This window comes from Phyllostomus hastatus, unplaced genomic scaffold (assembly GCF_019186645.2).
Source record: "Phyllostomus hastatus isolate PE091 unplaced genomic scaffold, TTU_PhHast_1.1 phas_scaffold_60, whole genome shotgun sequence".
Lineage (NCBI taxonomy): Eukaryota > Metazoa > Chordata > Mammalia > Chiroptera > Phyllostomidae > Phyllostomus > Phyllostomus hastatus.
The window spans coordinates 6,540,437-6,564,650 of NW_025334038.1; the positions used below are offsets into that span (position 1 = coordinate 6,540,437).

The window sequence follows — 24,214 nt, forward strand, 5'->3', positions numbered from 1 at the left end:
TGATTTCAGCATCAGAAGCACCAGAAATAATAAAGTATGATTTAAAAGTTACAATTTCATATTTGGAACATCCTGAGTTCAATTTTTTTTTTACTAGTAAATGTGATTAATATACACTAGTCACTGAAGCCCATTAGCCAAACTAGCTAATGTTTGGCTGATGGACTTAAGTGTCTGGTTTATATGTATATGTATTAGTGTCTAGTGTATATATACACACACACACAAAACATTTGACATTTTAGCCATTCCAGGTATACAGTCCAATATCACTCATTATGTTCACAATATGTGCAACCATCACCACAGGAAAATTAAGAATACATACTAATTACATGATAATATTTAGTGACATAACTAGAATTTAAAACATTTACTCTCTTTACTCCATATAACTTTTCATATCCAACCTCCCTAGAAGTTAATGTTGGTAATTTATCATAATTTAGACTATGAAATTGCTGAAATAATAATGCAAATTTTGAAGCAAAAGTGTAACATTGAATATGGGAACAGTTCTGATTCTGCAGGGGTATCTAAATTGTAAGCCAATGATTATTTTTATGGCCTTGAGAAGACATTGATTGGGTCTTCTGGATTAAACACTAACATTACCTTACAGTCAAGCCAACTGGCATTTGATGAGCTATTTAAAGAGAAATTTATTGGTACTATGTTAACTTTATAGCACAGACTGTTATGCTAGCACCAGTCACAGAATAATTGACTCTTCTGCTGCATTCACTAAGGAAAAAGTCAAGTACACAAATCTAAGAAGTCATTGGGATTCAAATCACATTTCAGGCTAATAGAGGGAAGAGAAATTGGGGAGTGCCATTGACTCAACCTGGCCAAGTCTAATCTTCAGACACTAATTTCCCTTTAAGAATTTTATAAAAACAAGAGAAGTAAAATTTTGGTCAAGTATTTCCACATCTTAAAATGTCATGACTGCCATTATCAATCATAGTATAAGTTTCAAGGAAGATAAGCTTCAGGTATCAAAAAAAAGAAACCCCAACAAAACAGTGGCAAATACTTTAATGAAGACCTCTAAACCAAAGTTAGAATCAGTCTTTAAATAAAAAGGTGTTCTTCTTTTGGAAGTCATTAATTAGGATAGAGAATGTGGGTTCCAGACTCTCAGAGAAAAGACAAAGAATATGAAAATGACATATTGGAAGGGGTGATTAAAAGGAGAGGCTTCAGATAAAAGCAACTTATGTATAAATATAAATATAAATCTATGGATGAATTGGAGGGAGTTAGGGCACTTTAAACACACATTTTTACTCTCAAAAGAAAGTCTAGGCTACTTGGTAAGACTCAGTGGTGATACTCCTTCAAACAAGATAAATTTCCAGTGAGGATATCCCATGGCAGTTTTGACACTTTAAAATTGGGAAATGGAAATTAAACATGTATTTAAAGTCCAGAATTAATAAATTGCTTGCCAGATGAAAACAAAAGTCGTTCTTGTGAAGTTCTATTGAAACCGAGTGAGGACACATTTTAATACTAAATAGGATTGACCTTAAGCCTCTTTCATGAATTTAACTTTCCACCTGGGAAAATTGGACAGATGAAAATGTTCCCCATCCACTGCTTTATTTAAACAAACAAGCATTACTGGCTCTAATAACAAACTTAATGGATTTTAAACACTATGGAGGAGGGTGGAAAGAGATACTTCCACTTGATCCAGTCTACTAAGCATTCACAATGCTTTTATTTTTTCAGAAATAAGCTGCATGTGTACAATATTACTGCCCTGAAAATTCAAAATGAGGCTTAGCAGAAGAAAAGGCCACTGGGGAAAATATGTGAATGCATATGATCTAGGTAGTTAAGAAAACCAAGCCTCATTGTGGAAGGAAAAGAAAAACTCCAAAAGTTCCTCTGTAACTGTAACACTTGCAAAATTTCACACAGGAGCCGACCAGTTGTCACCAAGGCAATGGCTGGTTATCTCAAGGCCACTGATCTTGCTCCTGCGTCTGAATGCTTGCTTTCAGCAGCTGGTTCCCCCTCCCTTTCTGCCTGTGTAACTGGTATATAAAAAGGACTCCTAACCCAGCTTTTTTGGCTCAGAATTTGGAATTCCCCTCTGAGCCCCCCAGGTAATAAAGTTTGTGCTTCATCATCTTCCCCGCATGTGAGTGACTTTTCCACAATATCATAAAAATGTTTTGAGATTATAAATATAGGTGAAAAAAAAAGAGCAGCAAGATGGTCTTAATTCTGGTTCAAACCTTTGAGGATCACAAAGGTTTGAGCTAAGGGACTGGACCAAGAGTGTGAGGTTCTGCCATACAAGGCTGGCTCTTCCCTAGCTATGTCAAAAACAACTTCAGATTTTCCCACCCCATTATTAAGCTGTGTAGATGTCCATTGAGAAATCACCCTGTGCAGAGAGATATGTGCATGGCTTACCTGTATAACTGCCTCCCTCTGGGAGAAGACTCAGTGCTCAGAAAGTAACTGCCCGGGAAAGAAAACAACAGAAACCAAATGCAATATGTAAGCATTGGCTGGGTTCAGCATTTTAAAAATATACTGTAAAGCATTGTGAAAACAACACAAATACATTTTTGCTACACTCTTTTTATTTGAATTTTTATAGTGTAGGATCAAGGGTAGGAAGTGGTGATGGCTGGGGTGGGGGGGAGTGGTGGAGGAAAATGGAGACAACTGTTCTTGAACAACAATAAAAAGAATTTTACAAAAAAATATAGAAAAGTTTTTCTATTATTTAATCACAGCACTTTGATCCTTTTAGGAAACATTTATCTTAAAATATTATTTTTATAATATTTTATAATAGTTATAATAGTTATAATATTATACTTTATAATAGCTATAATATTATACTTTTTATTATCTCAATCTCTCTGAGTGTGTGTGTGTGCATGTGTGTGCATGTGTCTGTGTAAGTGTGTCTCTGGGTGAAGGATAGAGTCTTTAAAGTAAATGCTATTAGGTGGCCATGTTGTTTGGACTAGGACCATGGTAAGCAAAACATAAACCTGACAGAAAATATTGCAGCTGACAACCTGACTTCCCACCTGACCTTAGAACCAAAAATGCTCACATTTTTTGTGTAGTCTCATCATATGCCAAGATCTTTATCACTTCCCAGTTTCCTGATGTTAAGTGGCGTACGGTAATTTGATCATTTTTACTCTGCAAAGAAATAGAAAATATTAATTTTAAAAAATTTAAACAGCATCTCTCTGGTCAAAACAAATGTAGTAACTGCTTATGTCACTTTTAATTCTTTAATTCTCAACTAATGTTCAGTTTCTTATTTTCCATCTCAGTGATGCATGCACATTTATATAAACATAGATTCAGGGAAGGAAGACAGTGCCTTTATTGATATGCTGTTGGAAAACCATTCAGAAGTTACCTCTAGGTAAGGATCTCCTGTGCATCATCTGGTCAGGGATGTTATCTTGGCATTTGGTGCAGACATAGAACTTTGGTAAGTCTCATCTAAATGATTCGCAGCTGTGCAGTTTTGACAGACTTAAAACATTTCAGAACAAACTTTATTCCAAATAAATATTAAAGATTATTTACTTTCAAACTTTATACCATGTGCATCACTATAATATTAGTTATTTTCAATGAATAATTTGTTTGAGGTTAATCTATGTCGATGCATGAGGCCATAGTTTTATTGTTATATGGTATTTTGTTATATAAATATGTCATTACTTATCTTCTTCTTGACATTTGAGTGTTTCCAAATTTTTGCTTTTTAAAAAAGTCTATGAACAGTTTTACTAATGTCTCTTGATGGCCATGGCAGGGTTTTCTTGAGACAAACAACAAAAAGTGGGGGATTGCTTAGTTAGAGTGTATACATGTCTTCCACTTAACTAGATGGTGACAAAATGCTTTCCCAAGTTAAATATAGTCTAATAGCAATATGAATTTCTATTGCTCTACATCTTTCTCACTTCCTCATCAATAGTTAATTTCATCAGGCTATTTAAATTTTTGTCAAACTAATGAGTATGAAATTGTATCTCTTTTGTTTGCTTTTTGTTGATAAAATAATCAAGCCTATAAAAAGGCTGAATGATTAATACACTAGTACTCATACAATCCTTACCTAGATTCACCAAAAGATATCCAACATTTTGAATATCTGCCCTCCCTTCTTTTATTGTTTACTGGATCATTTGGAAATAAGCAATAAGTATCAGGCTATTTCAGCACTAAATACTTTAATATACATATCTTAAGGTTAAAAACTGTTTATCATATAAACAAATTGAATATCATACCTGTGAATATTAATATTAATATCATCTAAATATATGGTCTATACTCTAATTTCCATAACTTCTCATATAGTATATTTTTAAAATGCTGAACCCAATCAATGTTTACATATTGCATTTGGCATATCATCTATTTATTATTTTTTTAAGATTTTATTTATTTATTTTTAGACAGAGTGGAAGGGAAGGAGAAAGAGAGGGAGCAAAACATCAATGTGTGGTTGTCTCTAGTTCATCCCCTACCAGGGACCTGGCTTGCAACCCAGGCATGTGTCCTGACAGGGAATCAAACCGGCGACCGTATGGTTCACAGGCTGGTTCTCAACCCACTGAGCCACGTCATCCAGGGTCTTTATTATCTTTTTAAGTAAAACAATTATCCATCTTTTTTATTTCTACATTGACCATTTGTAAGCTTCTTCATCTTACAGAACAGTAATTTTCAATTGGTGTTCCATAAGAATTTTTAAAACATACAATATCTGATTATTTACTCAGGGGCACTTAACTCTTTTTCCTCAGATTGTCAAATTAAAAAATTACAACCGCCAACACTACAATAGCCATCTGATGTGAATGAATCAAAATTATACTTATTTTTTAGCCATAGAGATATAAAGTACAGTAGAGGAAATGGGGTAGCCAAAGAACTTAGACTCATGACCCACAGACATGAACAATGATGGGAGCATTGCCTGAGGGAGTAGGGGGTACTAGATGGAGGGAAGCAAAAGTAGAAAAATCAGAGTAATTATAATAGTATCATCAATAAAATATAATTTTTTAAAATTTATATTACTAGTAAAGATTTAGGAAAAAAGCTGAGGACATACACTCAAGGAAAATTAATATAAATGGATGTTATTTGGGAAAAAAAAGTATGTACTCATGAATAAATCACTTCGATAGCTCTGAAAAAAATTATACACATTTTTGTCAGGTCAACAAAAAATAAATATTTTTGGTGTGCTGAAGACTTTTAGTAATTATCTTATGTGTGTCATGAGATGAAAAAGGTTGAAAATTGATGTTATAGAATATTTAGCATTTTGGATTTATCTGATTGTTTTCTAATTATTTAATTTAGGCCAAACTTTTTAGGGAAGTGTATTATATAGGTGATTGAATACCTCTGCTTCATGTAAGGACACAAACACAATTACATACCTTCACACTCATGACAATATTATTTATATAACTGTGAGATACATTCATTGTGAAAGTACACTTCGCTTTATAATTGAAAGCAGAATAATACTTGCAAATTATGTAAACATCTTGTTCTCCATAAACTTTTCATTCAGTAGCTATGGGTCATTCATTTATGACCTTTACATGAATAATTATTATTTCAAAAAGTGATTTTTGGATTCTAGTACTGCTTCTATACTTATTAAGTAGCACTCTTCAATAAAAGGAACATCTATTTTTTACTCTCACATATGTTAACTCTCTTTCCCTTCTCCTTATATTATTACAGACTTAAACATTTTAAATATTATTTTCCATTACTGTTCTTATTCTTTAAAATAATGAAATTTTTAAAAATTGGTTAGTGGAAATTCTTTCAATTCAATGCCTCTATTCTTTGAACTTGATTATATTAGTCTTTGAGCATGTCTTTCTTTCTTCACATTAAGATGTTGTAAGAACATTTTACTTCCTATGTACCATGCCTGTAATCAGTCATTTATACAAGGAGTTTTCTTCTATTGGATTATGGTATTTAGGTATCAAAGTTTGGGGTTAGGTATGTCCATTGTTTAAAACATTATTAATTCTGGGCATTTTCAGAGGCTAAAATATATAGATGGTGATAGATAAATAGGTAGATAGATAGATTTTCATGCTTTCTTTCTATATGTATATGTTGTATATATTTGGGTTCTAATAATATCTTCAATTAAAATTCATATCAGTGTACTTTAAATTTTGGTATTGAGGGAGCTTGATTCACATTCTCCCTCACACATATAAAAATTTTTATCTTTCTTCTTGACCAGGGAAACTCTATAAATAAAGATTAACATTTTATTACTATAAATATAAGTGTAAACCTAACACACATATAAATTAGAGATAATGCAGGGCATGCTGTATATTCCTTATAGATTTTTTCTCTTTTTATTATTATGAAGTTCTTCATTGTGTAGGTATACCACAATTAATTCAACTAGCCTCCAGTGAGGCACATTTCAAATAATGCTGTAGTGATTAACCCTGTAAATATGTTTGGTTGTTGCTTAATGTACAGGGAAATATCTTCAGGATATCCGAGGTCTGTCCAGAAGGTATCTAGCCATGTAATATGAAAAACAGAGACAGTTAGTGAAGAAGATACAAGAAACATTGTGCATAGGACAATGATGTCTCAGTTCCCGTTTAAAGTAGGGACTTTGAGACCTCATATAGTTCTCCCAACTGCCATCAGCTGCCCTGTCGTATTTTTCTGAATCTCGCTGATGGTCTGAAATTTCTTCCCTTTCAAAGGTGATTTTAATTTTGGGAGAAGTCAGAAGTCACAGGTCCCAAATCCATGCTGTAAGGGGGCTGAGTCACGTGGGTGATTTGATGTTTTGCCAAAAAACTGCCCAAAACATGGTACATGTGTGGTGCATTGTCATGATAAAGCTGCCAATCACCACTTGCCTATAGTTGTGGCCTTCTGAATTATCTGAATAATTTCCACAGAAAAATGTTCAAGATTAACACTAAATCTGATACAGATTTGTTGCTCTACTCACTCAGTCATTTTGAATGCTATAGCTACACAGTTCACATGTTCACTCAACAGTGTTTACGGCCCCACTGACTAGTACAGTGACGTCATCATTGTTCACACATGCACATTCTAGTTGTCTCTCCTTGGCTGCCAGGTTACCTCAATGTCTTGCAAACTGTTCTCATTATATTAATAATGGCTGGACTTTTTCCAGATAGACCTCATCATATTCTTCCATAAGGGAAGTATTTTTCACATCTACTGGCAATATATGTGATACCTGTTTTCCTATGGACATGTTACAGATATGTTCTTCAGGGTTTGAATTGTTACCAATGTGATAGGTCATAAATGGTGCTGTGGTAAACACTATGCCAACAAGAACTCTCTTCTGAAAGGAAGGACCTACTCCCTTAGTGGCCAGCAGTGCTTCTGGAAGAAGGCCCTCTGCTGACAGTCTTCTTTGGGAATTGCCTAAACTGAATAAAATAGCCTCACCCAAGTTCATTCCCCTTTTGAAGGGCAGCTCCAATCCCAAGGCAGCCTGATCAATATTGGAGCACAGAAACCCAACATTCTTGCCCTAACTTGGAACCTCTCTGAAGAGCCATGCCAGTCCAGAACTCTGAATGGTCAGCTGAGACCTTCATTCAGTTGACACTGCAGCTCCAACTCTTCTGCCCAATCTTGCTTCTTTCTCCTCTTTTCTAAAGTTACTAAACTTCTCTGTAATAATTGCCCTGCAATCTTCATTTCACAGTTGGCTTCCAGTGAAACTCAACTTGAAAAAGGTATGTTGGTATAATTTCACTAAAAAATTTGAGCATCTTTGTATATATATATTATAACATAGATGTAATATTCCATTCACATGTGTCTAACTCTTAATGTTTATCTATGCTATCAAATTTTTTTAGTGTTTAGGATTTTTAATTTTAAAAAATATTTTTGATTGTTGTTCAGTTACAGTTGTCCTGTCGTTTTCCTCATTGCCCTCCCCTGCCCTATTCCCTACTCCCACAGTCATCCTCTCCCATTGTCCATGCTTATGAGTCCTCTATTCATGTTCCTTGCCTTGCTCCTTCCACTTCTTTAATTTTTAACAGCTCATTATGTCTCTCTATCATTTCATGTGAAATATAAGCTGAAAACTGTCTTTGTTTATCATTTTATGTTTACATTGGTTATGATGTTGTATTTTTTCCAAAAAGTTTTTCCTAATCTTTATATAATCAAATTTACCAGAATATTTTTATTGCTACTAAGTGATGGTGCATAGTTTAAAAGGTTTTATTTAAGCCAAAGTAACAAAGAATTTATTGATGTTTTTCTCTAAGTACTTGTAAGGTTTTATTTTTTAATATTAGAGCTTTGATCATTTTAGAATTACAGTGGTAGTATAGAACTACTCTTATTTTTTCCTAACAGATAGTCAATTTTAGCAAAACTATTTCATTCAAAATTCATTTTTTCCTGGTGGTTTTCAAATGCCATCCTTATTACATGTTAGATTTTCAAACCCAACTTAATCTGTTTCTCTCTTTATTTATTTATTTTTTTACATTTTGTGATATATATATCTTCATACACATTCATAAAAAGTTCAAGTCAAACTCCTTTCCCCAACCCCATATCTTTTTTTAAAATTTTACTTAAATTGTTGTTGCAGTACAATTTTCTATCTTTTACTCCCATCCCAACACACTCACCCAACCCTCCCATTTCCACCTGCCCCTAGTTTTTATCCATGTGTCTTTATACTTGTTCCTGTAAACCCTTCCTCCTTTCCCCTGAAACTCCCCTGAAATTCCCTCTCCTCTCCCCTCTGAACTGTCAGTCTGTTTTTTATTTCAGTGTCTTTGGTTATATTTTGCTTGTTTCTTTGTTTTGTTGTTTAGGTTTCAGTCAAAGGTGAGATCATAAGGTATTTGTCTTTCACTGCCTGGCTTATTTCACTTAGCATAATACTTTCCAGTTGCATCCGTGCTGTTGCAAAGGGTAGGAGCTCCTTCTTTCTTTCTGCTGCATTGAATTCCATTGTGTAAATGTACCATAGTTTTTTGATCCATTCATTTACTGATGGGCATCGAGGTTGCTTCCAACACTTGGCTACTGTAAAATTGTGCTGCTCTGAACATTGGGATGCATAGGTTCTTTTGTGTCTCTCTTATCTGTGATGTTCCATTAGTCTCTGTTTCTTCATATCTCAGTACCACACAGTTTTAATTACAGATTTCTTCATTATCTGTATTATTATACCTTTTATTGTTACTTCTATTTAGTTATTGTTTATATATATAAAATTATTGATTTCTGTATAATAAATATTTATCCTACTATTTCACTAAATATTTTCCCAAATCTTATGATTGACTTTTTATTCTCATCTAATTTACATTAACTAATGCCTCCAAAGCAATACATGGCAGTGGGGGCATTGTGCATCCTTTCTTGTTCCAAACTTTAATGGGAATGTTATTATCTTGGCTTTCGATTTGAGGTATAAATGTTTTATCATGTTAAGCAATACACACACACACATACATTATATATTTATATATATATATATATTTAAAAACAATAATTGGAATTGCATTTTGTAAAAGGCTTTAAGGCAACTATGAAGAAATTCATGCTGTAGGACCATTTAAATTGTGTTGGCATTGCCTTTCAAAGTCTGGTTTCACCCATAAAAGCATGTGGGCCTATTGCTCCTTTTTGGTGAAGGTCTTTGTAATACTATTCTATTTTTTCAGTCATTAGTCAGTTTAAGCTCTTTATCTCTCATGGGGATAATTTTGGTTGTGTATTTTCTCATGAAATTGTTCACTTCATCTCAGTTTTCAAATAAATTGACACAGGCTTCTGCAAAATAGTCTCTTATGACCTATTGAAATGTCCTTTGTTTAATTTCCCATGGCCATTTCTTTTTTTATTTTTTATACAATTAGTATTATTTATTCCATAAATGTTGTATAAAATGTATTGATGAAGCTCCATGGGCCTCAAGTTTTCCAGGGAGTTCTTGGATATGTCTGAGATTTTTTTAAGCGTATTATATTAATTATGCTATTACATTTGTCCATTTTTTTTCTCTCCTTTATGCCCCTCCACTCTGCACCACACTCATACCAGCATTGAGCCACCTTAGTTCATGCCCATGGGTCAGATATGGCCCAAATGAAAGAACAGATCAAAACTCCAGAAAAACAACTAAGCAACAAGGAAATAACCAACCTATCAGATGCAGAGTTCAAAACACTGATAATCAAGATGCTCACAGGAGTGACTGAGTATGGATGTAAAATTAGAGAAAGAAGTGAAGGCTGTGCACAGTGAAATAAAGAAAAATATACAGAGAACCAACAGTGAAGGGAAGGAAACCAGGACTCAAATCAACAATTTGGAGCAGAAGGAAGAAATAAACATTCAACCAGAGCACAATGAAAAAATAAGATTTCAAAAAAAAAAATGAGGAGAGGCTTAGGAACCTTTGGGACAACTTTAAATATTCCAACATCTGAATCATAGGGGTGCCAGAAGGAGAAGAGAAAGAGCAAGAAATTAAAAACTTATTTGAAAAAATAATGAGGGAAAACTTCCCAAATCTGGTGAAGGAAACAGATTTCCAGGAAGTCCAGGAGCTCAGAGAGTCCCAAAGAAATTGGACTCAAGGAGGAACACACCAAGACACATTATAATTAAATTACCCAAGATTAAAGATAAGGAAAGAATCTTAAAACCTGCAAGAGAAAAGGAGACAGTTACCTTGTAGGGTAAATGGAGGCAGTCTGGCTTCCTCACTCAGGTGTCTAGGTAACTAAGGGAAGAAGTTTTCCCATAACCTTGAATGGGCATGATAAGTAGTGTTCTCATAGCCTTAAGCCTGGGTCGGATAAACTGTTCCCATAACATGAAGTGAGCTTGCATGTGCAGAATTATGTTATGTTACAGATTTTTTTGTCTTGAAGTCAGCTTTGTTTGCCTCTAGTACTTAAGTAGGGGGTTCTCACTAGAGAGGCACAACTTGCAGTGTGCGTGGCTCCACCATCCATGAACACAGGCATGTCAAGCATCCCCACTGCTCTATGTTCTTTCTTCTGTCTGCCTGAATACCATGATCTTGTCAGGTCTTGAATGATTGAAACACATACCTACAAAGGAGCTCCCATAGGAATATCAGCTGATTTATCAATAGAAACCTTATGGGCAGGAAGGGACTGGGAAGAAGCACCCACTAGCCATTTCTATTTTGTATGTTTGTTTTCTTCTTTTTCCTTCTCTGGGTCACCATGTATTCTCTCTCTCTCTCCCCACCCCCCACCCCCCTGTTGTCTCTCTCTCTCTCTCCCCTCTACACCCATGTGTGTGTTTTCAAAGAGTAAGCATTTTTTTTTCATTTATTAGTTCTACATTTTTCTGTGTATAACCTACTTTATTTGTGCTTCAAATTTGTTTACATCTTTTATATTTCTGTTGTGGGTTTTTTTGCTAGTTATTTGTCTTGGAAATTCAATGCATTTCATTTCATTCTTCCACTTTCATCTTTAAGTTTGTAGAGCTATTTTTATTCTGACAACCGATTCTGATATAAAGGCTTGTTATTCTTTTCTAAATATATTTTATTGATTATGCTATTACAGTTGTCCCATTTTTCCCCTTTATCCCCCTCCACCCTGTACTCCCCATCCCACCATCATTCACCCACCTTAGTTCATGTCCATGGATTATAATCACAAGTTCTTTGGCTTCTCCATTTCCCATATAATTCTTAACCTCCCCCTGTATATTTTGTACCTACTATGTATGCTGCTTATTCCCTGTACCTTTTCCCTCATTCTCCTCCCAGTCCCTCCTCACTGATACCCCTCCATGTGATCTCTCTTTCTGTGAATCTGTTCCCATTCTAGTTTGCTTAGCTTGTTTTTGTTTTTGTTTTGTTTTGTTTTCAGGTTCAGTTGTAGATATTTGTGAGTTTGTTGTCATTTTACTGTTTGCATTTTTGATCACCTTGTTTTTCTTAGATAAGTCCCTTTAACATTTCATATAATAAGGGCTTGGTGATAATGAGCTCCTTTAACTTGATCTTACCTGGAAAGCACTTTATCTGCCTTACCATTCTAAATTATAGCTTTGCTGGATAGAGTAATCTTGGATGTAGGTCATTGTCTTTAACGACTTCAAGTACTTCTTTCCAGATGCTTCTTGCCTGTAAGGATTCTTCTAAGAAATCAGCTTCTAGTCCTATGTGCACTCTTTGTAGGTAACTCTCTCATTTCTTCTTGTTGATTTTAAGATTCTCTCTTTATCTTTAATCTTGGCTAATGTAATGATGATGTGCCTTGGTGTGTGCTTCCTTGCATCCAACTTTTTTGGGACTCTCTGGGCTCCCTGGACTTCCTGGAAGTCTATTTCCTTTGCTAGATTAGGGAGGTTCTCCTTCATTATGTTTTCAAGTAAGTTTTTAATTTTTTGCTCTTTCTCTTCTCCTTCTGGCACCCTATGATTTGGATGTTGGGATGTTTAAAGTTATCCAGGATCTTCCTAAGCCTCTCCTGATTTTTTTGAATTCTTGTTTCTTCATTGTGTTCTGGTTAAATGTTTATTTCTTCCTTCTGCTCCAAATTGTTGATTTGAGTCCTGGTTTCCTTCTCTTCACTGTTGGTTCCCCGTACTTTTTCCTTTATTTCACTTTGCATAGCCTTCACTTTTTCCTTTGTTTTCCAACCATACTCAACCATTTCCATTAGCATCCTGATTGTCAGTGTTTTGAACTCTGCATCTGATAAGTTGGCTATCTCTTCATTGCTTAGGTGTGTTTTTTTCTGGAGCTTAGATCTGTTCTTTCATTTGGTCCATATTTTTTTTGTCATGTCTTGCCTGTTAAGTAGTAAGAAGCAGGGCCTTGTGTATTCACCAGGGTGGGGCAAACCACCTCATTGGGCTGTGGTACTGTATGTGGGGGAGCATTCTGAGAGGGAATAGTACCACTTGTTCAGCTCTCCATTGGCTTTCAGTCACTTCTCCCCACTACCCATAAGCTTATTGGGGCCTTCTGGTGCTGATTCCCAGGTGAGTGGGTTTGTGCATTTTCTAGGATGTTGTGTGTCTCTCCAATGAACTCACCTGTGAGGCTGGGAATTTCTCATACAGGTATTTTCATTCACAGGTTTTGAGGCTTTATTTCCTTCCACTGGAACCCTGAGTTGCACAGTTTGTCTCGCTCCCAAGTTGTTCCTCTCAGTTTATCCTCATGGAAATGTGGGTCACCCAACTCCACCAGCTGCCACCTCACCCAGTCTGCCAGCTGCCACCTTGCCTTGAGTCCTCTCTGCCCTGGCTTCCCATCTCCCACCCTCCTACCAGTCTAGATGAATGTTTCTTCTTTAACTCCTTGGTTGTCAGAGTTCCACACAGTTCGATTTTCTGGCAGTTCTAGTTATTTTGTGTTTTTAAATTTGTTGTTGTCCTTTTTTTGGTTGCGTGAGGCCATAAAGTATATGGCTACCTACACCTCCATCTTGGCCAGAAGTATATCACTATTTTATAAAGCTTGTATTTTTTATTTAAATTCTCCAAAGATTTGCTTAATTGGTTTTATTTTCCAAAATTTTCCAGTTAGAAGCTCATTAAAGAAATCTATTATTGATTTCTAGACTTGTTACATTGTGATTATAGCATGCTCTTATATAATTTCTAATTGGTAAAACATGAGCTCTTTTAGTGATCTAATGTATGTTCAACTTTTGTCAGTGTTCCATATACACTAAAAAGGTCATATATTTCCTTTTATTTAGATGTGTTTGGACATACATATGTGTGTATTTATATTATGTGATGCTATATGTATAGCTTAACTTAATTTTTGTCCAGTTGACTCACTTTGGACTAAGAATATAAAAATAAGATCTCATGTACAAAGTAGTTTCTGCGCATATATGCATTATAAAGCTAGGTACTGTGCTTTTTGGGGTGTAGATATTATATCTTCCTTGTAACTTGTGCCCTTGGGCACTATAAACTTTCTTCTTTTGGTCTTCTTGTTATTTTGGTGAATGAAAGCTCTCTTGTCTGGTATCAAGATTTTAGCCTTTCTGTCTCATTTTGTTTTAGAAGTGTATTTTGCATGAATGATTGAATTGTATAGTTTCCTGAGCCAATCTAAAAAATATTTTTTAATTTTTTAAATATATAAGCCAATTTAAATGTATTGCTATAACTGATACCTTTTTAAAAATTAAGATATTTTTCTATTTATCATGAATGTTATGTTTAATAAATTGTTTTTGCAGGCAGTCTTTTAATATTTTTTTTAAATATTTAAAATGTTCTCTTAGGTTTTTATTTTAGTTTTACTTGTTATTAACATATTAATAACTTTAATAATGTTCTTACCCCCCCTCCTAAAGTTATCTTTCTTTTCTTGAATATTTTTATTGTTCTAGTTTGCTGTCATTGGTTTATAGAGCTTTTTTAAAAATAATTTTTCATTTTTATATTATAGTTGACATACAATATTATAATAGTTTCAGGTGTATATGTACAACACAGTCCTTAGACATTTATATAACTTATAAAGTGATCTTCCAATAAACCTAGTGCCCATCTGACACCATACATAGTTATTGTAATATTATTGACTATATTTCTTATGCTGTACTTTATATCCCCATGACTATTCTGTAAATACCAATTTGTACTTCTTAATCCCTTCACCTTTTTCAGCCATCCTCCCACTCTACTTCTCATATGGCAACCATCAAAATGTTCTCTGTATCTATGAGTTTCTTTCAGTTCTATTAATTCATTTATTTGGTTGTCAAGATTCCACATATAAGTGAGTTATATGGCATTTGTATTTCTCTGTCTGACTTATTTCATTCAGCACAGTATCCATTAGGCCCCTTCATGTTGTTGCAGATGGCAAGATTTCATACTGGTTGATCCATATTCCATTTTATATATGTACCATTTCTTTATCTATTTATCTATTGAGGGACACTTAGGTTACTTCCTTATCTTGGTTATTGCAAATAATGCTGCAATAAATACAACACATATGACTTTTTAATTTAGTGTTTTAGTTTTCTTCAGATAAATACCCAGAAGTGAAGTTCCTGGGTCTCTCATTGTTTCTTATTATATAGACACTGGTTTGAAGTCCATTTTTGTCTGGTATAAGTATTGCTATCCCAGCTTATTTTATTATTTCCATTACTATAAAGTATCTTTTTTCATCCCTTTACTTTCAGTCTGTGTGTGTCTTTTGATTCAAAGTTAGTCTGTTGTAGACAGCATATGTAAGGGTCTTTTTTTTATTCATTCAGCCACAGTGTATCTCTTGATTAAATTATTTAATTTATTTGCATTTAAAGTAATAGTGGATAGACTGTGCATTTATTGCCATTTTATTATTCTTACTTATTATTTATTATTTATTATTCTTATTATTCTATTTTTCTTCTTCTTCTTAAAGGGGACCCTGTAACATTTTTTGTAATACTGCTTTAGTGATGATGAACTCCTTTAGCTTTCTCTTATCTGTGAAGCTCTTTATCTGTCCTTTGATTCTAAATGATACTTTTACTGGCTAGAGTAATCTTGGTTGCAGGTCCTCACTTTATCACTTTGAATATTTCATGCTGGTCCCTTCTGGCCTGCAAAATTTCTGTTGAGAAATCAGCTGACAGTCTAATGGGAGCTCCCTTATATGGAACTAACTGCTTTCTTCTTGCTGCTTTTAAGATTCTCTTTTTGTCTCTAACCTTTGGCATTTTAATTATGATATGTCTTGGTGTGGTAGTCTTTGGATTCATCTTGATAGGGACTCTTGTGCTTCCTAACTTGTATGTGTATTTCCTTCACCAGGTTAGGAAACTTTTCTGCAAATATTTTTTTTCAAATAGGTTTTCAATTCCTTGCTCTCTTTCTTCTCTTTCTGGCACCCTTATGTTGGTTCTCTTAAACTTGCCCCAGAGGATCCTTAAACCATCTTTATATTTTTTTTATTTTTTTTCTCTTTGCTATACTGATTGGGTATTTTCTGTTTCCTTATTTTACAAACCACTAATTTGATTCTCTACTTCATCTATTGTACTGTTCATTTCTGGTAACATATACTTCACTACAGATATTTTATTTTTTATTTCTGCTTGTTCTTTTTTTCAGTTTTCTATCCCTTTGTTGAACTTCCTACTAAGTTCATCTACTCTTTTCCTAAGTTCATTGACCATCCTTATAACCAGTGTTTTGAACTCTGAATCTGGTAGATTTTCTTGTTTCCATTTTGTTTAGTTCTTTCTCTGGATTGTTGCTGTGCTCTTTCATTGGGTCATGTTTTTCTGTCTCACAATTCTGGCTGCCACCCTGTGTTTGTTTTTGTATATTAGGTGGAACTGCTATTTCTTCTGGTCTTGGTAGAGTGGCCATATATTATGGGTGTCCTGTGGGGTCCAATGACACAGCCTTCCTTTACATCTGAGCTTGGTGCTTCAGGCACACTCTCTATGTAGGCACCCTCTATGTGTGCACTTTCCTGTTGTAGTTGAGCTGTATTTGTTGTTGGCACATCAATATGCCCCTTGTCCTGTTGTCTCTTAGGTCTGGAAGAAACCACTATGGAGGTTCTGCTTTCAGTGGCTGACCCCACAAAGTAGGATTCACTTCATCAGGGCCCTGGTGCCTGCTGAGTTCACCTCTTGAGTGTGTTGCTCATGGAAGTAGTGGTTTGTGATTCAGAATATGCTGAAGCTGTTCACTTGGTATACTGGCTCTGGGGCCTCCCAGGGGGTACAGGCCAGGATCAGGCAGACATAAACTACAAAGGGCTACTACTTGTGCTGTGATGGGGTGCTTGAGAAAGACCAAGCTTCAAAGTCAGGCCAGATGCCACTAGTGCCAGGCCTGGGGCCATTTAACAAGAGGCATTAGGCACACCAAGGCCAGGCATTGCTTGTTTGAAAGATTTTAGGAAAGACTGCAGCATGAACCAAGACAGGCCATTTATATGGAAAAGCCACTGGAAATGGCTTGAGTGGGTCCAAACATTGGATGGTATGGGATCTTGGGGAATCACTAGGGTGGGGCAAACTTTATTAGCCAGGTTGATAGAGACTCGGATACAGTACCTGTGTATGTGTGTGCGGAGGCCTCAGCAAAGGAACAGTGGCTTTTTTCAGCATTTTTCTCTAGGTGAAAGCTGCTTCTATAACCCTTGCTCTGATGCCAGACAATTCATTTTCTCTCTGTATGTCCCTGGTACCTTTCCAGCTGCTGCCCCAGTACTGGAGCTCAGACCAAGTGAATCAGAGTAAATCCATGTGTAGTCCCTTTGAGAGGAACTTCTGGGACTCCAGCAGTCCTCCTTTTCATTCAAGCCATAACCCAACTAATTTTCAGAGCCAGACATTTTGGGGACTTCTCTTCCTAGCACCATTAGGGTTCTGGTATGGAGCTGGGACACCTCATTCCTCAGGGTCTACCCTTCAGCTGATATACCCCTCCCAATTTTTAATAGCTAAATGCAGGTATAGGTCCAACACATTCCACATCTCTATCCTTCTAACCAATCTCTTCATGTGGTATCTTCTTTATATCCTTAATTGAAGGACATTTGTTCAGATAGATTTTAGGTGTTTCTGAATGACCGTTGTTCTGTAGTTGTAATTTTGATGAGGTTGTGTGAGAAGGTGAGCACTGCGTTTACCTATTTCATCATCTGGACTGGAAGTTGCATTATGGTTTCAAATGCTGCCTCTACACCACTGTTTTATTTATCTTCTTTAAGAATTCCAATAAAATATCAGGTGTATCTTTTTTTTTCCCTGTCTTTCCTATATAACTCTGAACCTCCTACTTCTTTAGTTCACTTCATTCTATTAGCTAATATAATTTCTTTTCCTGATAGCCATTAGGGTATTTTAAGCAATGTCTGTTTATCCTTGGTCATCTTTCAAATAATTTATTTTTGTTATTATATTTTTCAATTTTATTCCTGAACTTTGTCAATTTTTGGTTTACGACTTTTATTTCTACAATGTAAAGCTATTCTTAAGTTTTAAATATCCCATTTGATAATTTTATATCTACAAATGCATATTTAACAATGTTTAATTCTTTTTGGGATATTATTTTACTTTATTCTTCTGCTTCATAGTTTCTTGAAGAGAGAGAGAAATATATTTATTTACTGAGTATTTTTATTCTACATTCTGTTTTCCTCATATAGTAAGTTTGCATATTTATTGACTGCCATATTTTGAGATTTATCAATATCATAGATTTTTCAGGATATATATATTCATGAGGATGATGAATGATTAGGTGGCTCACTAGAGTTCAATTACTAGTATTCTAAGGAGCAGTGCCACTAAGCATATTACTAGTACTAATAATAGTACTAGTACTCTATAAATAGTGCCTCAAAGTGTACCCTAAGAAGACACCATAGGAGTGAATTTGTGTATTCTGATACTTAATGTTTTTCTTGGTAGGGTCCTTAATTTCTGTCATTAAGTTTCACACTTCCCTTTGCAAGAATATTCTAAGAGAAGATTCTGTCCAAGTTTTTTCTCTTGCTCTTAGGTGGTAATTTTTTTAAAACAATTCATATTTTAATGGTTTTGTGCACATTCAACATACCTTATTTTGATTGCTTGTTTCAATGTTGATTTTTAAAATGTATGCTACTAATGCTCCCTATAGATGATACTATATTAGCTAAGCTTTTGGTGAGTGACTTTCTCAGCTTAAGGATGTTGCCTTTATTCTTAAATTTCTAAGTTTTTAAATACGGATTTTGATGAATTTTTTGAACCTTGTTTCCACAGCTATTCGAATGATTATAATCTTTGCATATAGATGCAAATGTAGTAAACTATAGCACAGGTACTTAATATGAAACAAATTTGGAACTTTTGTGTTGGAAAATAACTTAGTAAATTTTTAGTCCATTGAAAAATTAGTTTGACAATATTTGGTTTAGGGGTTTTTAGCTGACCTGGAGTTGGCATTTCTCATATAGTCTTTATGTGGTTAGGTTATAAGATAATACATGTGTTATAAAATGAATTGAAACATTTTTTTTCTCTTTTCTGAATGAGTTTCTACAAAATTGTATGTTCTTCTTAGATATTTGGCAGAACCCACATTTAAAATCTATCTGTGCCTGATGTGAAGAAATGTTGAAACACTGACGCCATTTCCCTTATAGTATAGGACAACTCATATGATCTGTTTCTAAAACCAGGTCGGGCATTTTCTCTAGAATTTATCTGTCTCTCAAGTTGTAAAATGTATTGACATGAGATATTCATAGCATTTTAAAATGTATTTTTAAATATGAAATTATACACCCTCTTTTCCATTATTTACATTTTGGGGCTGTCCAGTTTTTAAATTAACACTGATAGACATTAGGTTTAATTATTTTTGCAAAGAACCAGTTAGCTATTTTACCACACATGTTTGCTTTATCTTTGCTTTCTAGAACATTAAATTCTATGATTGCACCTCTCATATCCTTCCTTTAATATACATTGTCTTCAGAGAATGTAATTATTAGCTGAGTAACACTTCAAATCCATTTTTTATATATTTAGAGTCTAGTGTTTGATGTGAGACCATTTTATTAAATTGTCTATTTTCCTATACTACTGGAAGCAGAAACTGAAAGGACATTCTATTTTCTACTATGTATATGTAGTATTAGAATTTTTCTTCAACAATTTCCCTGTCTTAGTACCCAGGTTTATTTTGACATCTTTCTAAATTTTCTATTCCTTACTCTAAAAATGTATCTGTTCAAGGTCAACAAATGGTATATTACTTCTTTAATTTTATATACTTTCTGATGCATTGTAGCATTTTACAAGTATTTGCTGAATAAAATAAGTGCAAAGATGAAACATAGTTTCTGAGACATGAAGCAAGCACTTCCCAAAGGGTCATGGAGTTCAAAAGTCATTTACAGATCCTACTTTGAAAGAGCCAGTGGTGGATACTAAGATCTTAAGGTTTTAATACATATTATGTGCCCAAGTTTCAAGATGAAAAATATCTCAAAGCATTAAAAAGTATACTTTACTTGATAGTTGTACATATCTGGGAATGCTTTTGGCTCACAGATTTCTTGGTTGTTTATATTTTCTGTTTTTCAGGGAATTGTGTTTGTGTGTATGTTTTAAACACAGAAGAGTGGCCACATTAAAAGTGATCATGAACAAAAATCCAACACATTGAAAAATGTCTGAACATAATGTTTGCAAGAAAAACAATCTGCACATTATTCACTTCAATGATGCATTTAGAATCAAAATGATGCTTCTAGGTGTGGAACCCCAAGAACTCTTGCTGAAAGCCATTATAACAACCTTTGAATTTTACTTCAAACATTTGTAAGTTCCCTGCTCACGTTCTCTCTACCAGGACACATCTGGAATGGGGGATAACTCCGAACATTTCACATATAAGAGCATAGACTGCCTTTTATAGTTATATAGTTACAGTTATGAGAATCAAGATATTTTCCATTAATATACAAAGGATTATTTCATAACAGTGAGCATATTAAGTTTGGCCTTGATTCTAGGTACATAATCCCAGTACCAGTCAGAACATGGTAGACAACCAGTGAATTCCAAATCAATATCAAGGGACTTGAGTATCTTTATGAGGGGCTATCAGTACTTCAATTTGTTTTCCATCAACCTGCAGCAGATATACAACCACAGGTAAGGGAATTTAACAAAGCAGGGAAGAATAATCATTTTCAATCCAAAGTAATACTCTTTCTGTACTACCATGATCTTTATCATATTCCCTTGTTTGAATAGAAACACTGATTATGATATGAAACCTCAGTGAACTTTTGACAAGGACAAGAGGGCAATAAACTTTAAATTGAACTCATTTCACTTCTAGTTTTAGCATAAACAGCAATAAAACTAGTGATTTCATTCATTCTCGATGAATGGTTGAAAATCTAGGATACACAAAGGGAGTATTTTTATTTAAGATATTAGACATCAGACTTCTCACTTTCAATTGGTACAGGTTATATCTTGCTAAAATTAAAAACTTATTTCATATTTCTATATATTATCAGTAAAATTTTAACAATGCATGTGATTTTTAACTGTTTCCACAGTTCATTCATTATTTTACATTATATTCTATTTAACTTTTAGAGCTCCCAGATAAGGGAAATATTGTAGTGCTTAAAAATAGCATGCTTCAATTTACTGTCTATTCACCAGATGAGGTGAACTAATTGTTTTCAGACAATGTCCTAATTAAATACAGTGGTGAAATTTAATGAAAAATTGTATTGGGTTGATTAGGTGGTAAAATTATGGACAAAGGCATGTTATTTTCTGCAGTATTTGTAATCGATAATGGCATGTAAAATTATTTCAAGTGAAATCTTCATTTATGAGCAAATATTGGTGTTGCCACATATAGAAAATGAATAGATTCACCAACATACATAATTTTTCATTTAACACAGGTTTAGAAGATGACAGGGCAGTTGTATATGCTTGTGAATCTGAACCACTTAACAAGATTGAAACAATAATTCTTATCCCATATTTGAGAAAAAAGGTGGCCATGTCTTTGAGAAAATAACTTTTCTCCTAACTGTGGGCTGCACTGAAAGACATAGGATGTAACAGTTTCAGAAAGAAGTTAGGCATCTACAGGAAGCAGGCTTTGGTGGAAACAGATGGGAATAATATCTGAAGTGATCAAAAGTTTAATGGTCTGAGATAAAAGAAGTTTTGCATTATTATTTGATTCAGGAATGACATAAATTGATATTAACACTGCATATTTTACTCAAAAGAATAATTAAATTAGCTACATAGATTTTTGAAAGAGCCATTTTTATTTTTATTACTATCATCTTTATGAAATATATAATAGAGAAAATGCTCACAAATTCTGCTTACACATATTTAATTGAAGGTAATCTAGAAATATTTATAACTATATACATATTAAGGAGTATTAACTTTTAAAACTAGAAATTCCAGTTATCTTAATCAAAACTAAATAAATGATTCATAATATAAATAAATTTGATACACAGTGACATCTATAATTACAACAAATTGCTACTGAATGAAACATGGAGTAATAATGATTAAATATGTCAACTAAATATTAATATTCTAAAAATTATTTTTCAAAACTATTTAGCATTAGGGAAAAAGTAGGCTTTAGTTTAAAATTTAAATTTAAAATAAAAGGATGAAGTGCTTTAGTTTGCATAAAATTATAATTACAGTGTAAGAATACTGGAGGATAATATATACATTCCTTCTATTTTTATTTTTTTGGAGTTAATTGAACAACAATCACTTTTGTAATTGGGAAAAAAACACTAAAATATTTCTAATGTAAGCCATCACTGTCTGTAACAAAAACAGACTGAAACTGAGAAGCTCTCAAAGCTAAAGCATGAAGTACTTATAGCTGAAGCATCATGGGGGTCTTCCTGACTCCCGGCTGCCAAGTTCTATTCCTGTCATTTCTCACTTTCTGAGCACATCAATTTTAAGTGGAATCCCCTAGCATGTCAAGGGAAGAAAGAGAGGATAAAAGCCATTAACACTGGTATGCATTGCTTTTTAGACTGAAAGTTATTATACTGTTTTTGAAGAGCTAATTTGGCACTCTATATCTAAACTTCAGCAGATTTCTATGTACACATATGCTTTGTCTGGGTATCTTTTGACATCTACAGATATATTTTTGTGGGAATTCTTATAAATAGAAATAAGTATTTATGTGTAAAAATGTTTATGTCTGAATAAATTATAATGTTAAATATTAGAAATGATTTAATGATGATTAAAGTGGTTTCATTTAAATACAGTATAGTATATTTACTTGATGAAGTGTTAAACAACTATGAAAATCACATTTAAGAATAACATTAAAATAAAATTACAAACAAGTAAATGATGTGAGAAAATGCTCATTAATTATTTTTAATGATATAATCCTAGATATGTGCTTCAACTATAATCTTTAAGAGAAAATAATATATAATTTAATGTAAAAAGATATCAGAAATATATAAACCAACGGACAGTGTGAGAGTGTGGAGTGTAAGATTGTGTTTGATTTTACTTCTTTGTTCAGTTTATTTTTAGAACTTTACAAATTTTTAGCTTATATATGTCAATATAGTAATCATATACAATTCATAAAAGAGTTTTTTAAGAAAATATTAAAAATTGAGGCAAGGGAATTCAAACTATTTACTAAAATTTTTTTGTATGCATGCATGTGTATGTAAGCATAGTTATAAACTGTATTTACCTAAGCACTAACCTCCAATTCATTAATGAAGTAAATTAATTTTAGTCATATTGCCAAAATATTCATAAATGATTGTGCAGTCATTTTATTTCTCATTGATACAAAGCACACATTCTCTGAACTGCACACATTCACTAGAATATGTCAAAATATTTTTTATTTTAATTAAAGCTTTGCTATAATCTTCATATAGAAGAAGAACAAAGTAAACATATTTGCTCTATTAAGTTGTTATGAACATTTCAGAAATAATGAGTTAGACTCATGTCAGTATGGTTAGATTGAGAAACATAAGCTATTTATTCCCAAGACTTACAAAGAAACTTCTGTTAGGGGCATAAATATCTCAATTTCTACATGCCAACATCAACAGCTTCCCTCAATTCCACACTATCTAAGATACTATATTTCTTAGTAAGTTGTTGAATAGGTTGTATATCTTGGAATTGTATATAGTATAAAGATGTATTATACACTTTCTGCATCATTTGTCATATCTTAAAACATTCATAATTTCTATGTAATTTTGACCACCTGGGCTTTTAAAAAGTTTCTTGAACATAAAATACTGGGATTTAAGGATTCAATAAGATGTTACAGTCAATTGCAAGGCTTGGAAAGTGGGGTTTATTTTTTAGGCCAAATATCTGTCTGGTATTTATAATGATAAAATTTATTATTAGTTAGCAAAAGTGAATCAGATAAAGCAATTTGCTACTGAAGCTTTCACCAGTTCACATAAAAGGAAAAGTTTCCTTAATCCCATCAGCCTGACATAATTATTTAATAGTTGAATGTTGAATCACCAAGATTTTTATTCTTATATAAATTTTTATTCTTATATCATTTATTTAGAACATAAATAAGATCACAT

At 33.6% G+C, this 24,214-nt stretch overlaps 1 protein-coding gene across 4 annotated transcripts in view; it reads right to left on the bottom strand.

Annotated features, from left to right (window-relative positions):
• DPP10 (dipeptidyl peptidase like 10) overlaps positions 1–24,214 on the bottom strand; it is a 715,620-nt gene that overhangs the window by 42,038 nt on the left and 649,368 nt on the right. For all 4 annotated transcript variants that reach the window (XM_045826271.1, XM_045826270.1, XM_045826272.1 and 1 more), the window contains 2 exons: positions 3,092–3,183; positions 2,434–2,481 (listed from right to left, as the gene is read on the bottom strand). In XM_045826271.1, the coding sequence (XP_045682227.1) occupies positions 2,434–2,481; positions 3,092–3,183 (140 nt within the window). The remainder of the gene's footprint in view (positions 1–2,433; positions 2,482–3,091; positions 3,184–24,214) is intronic.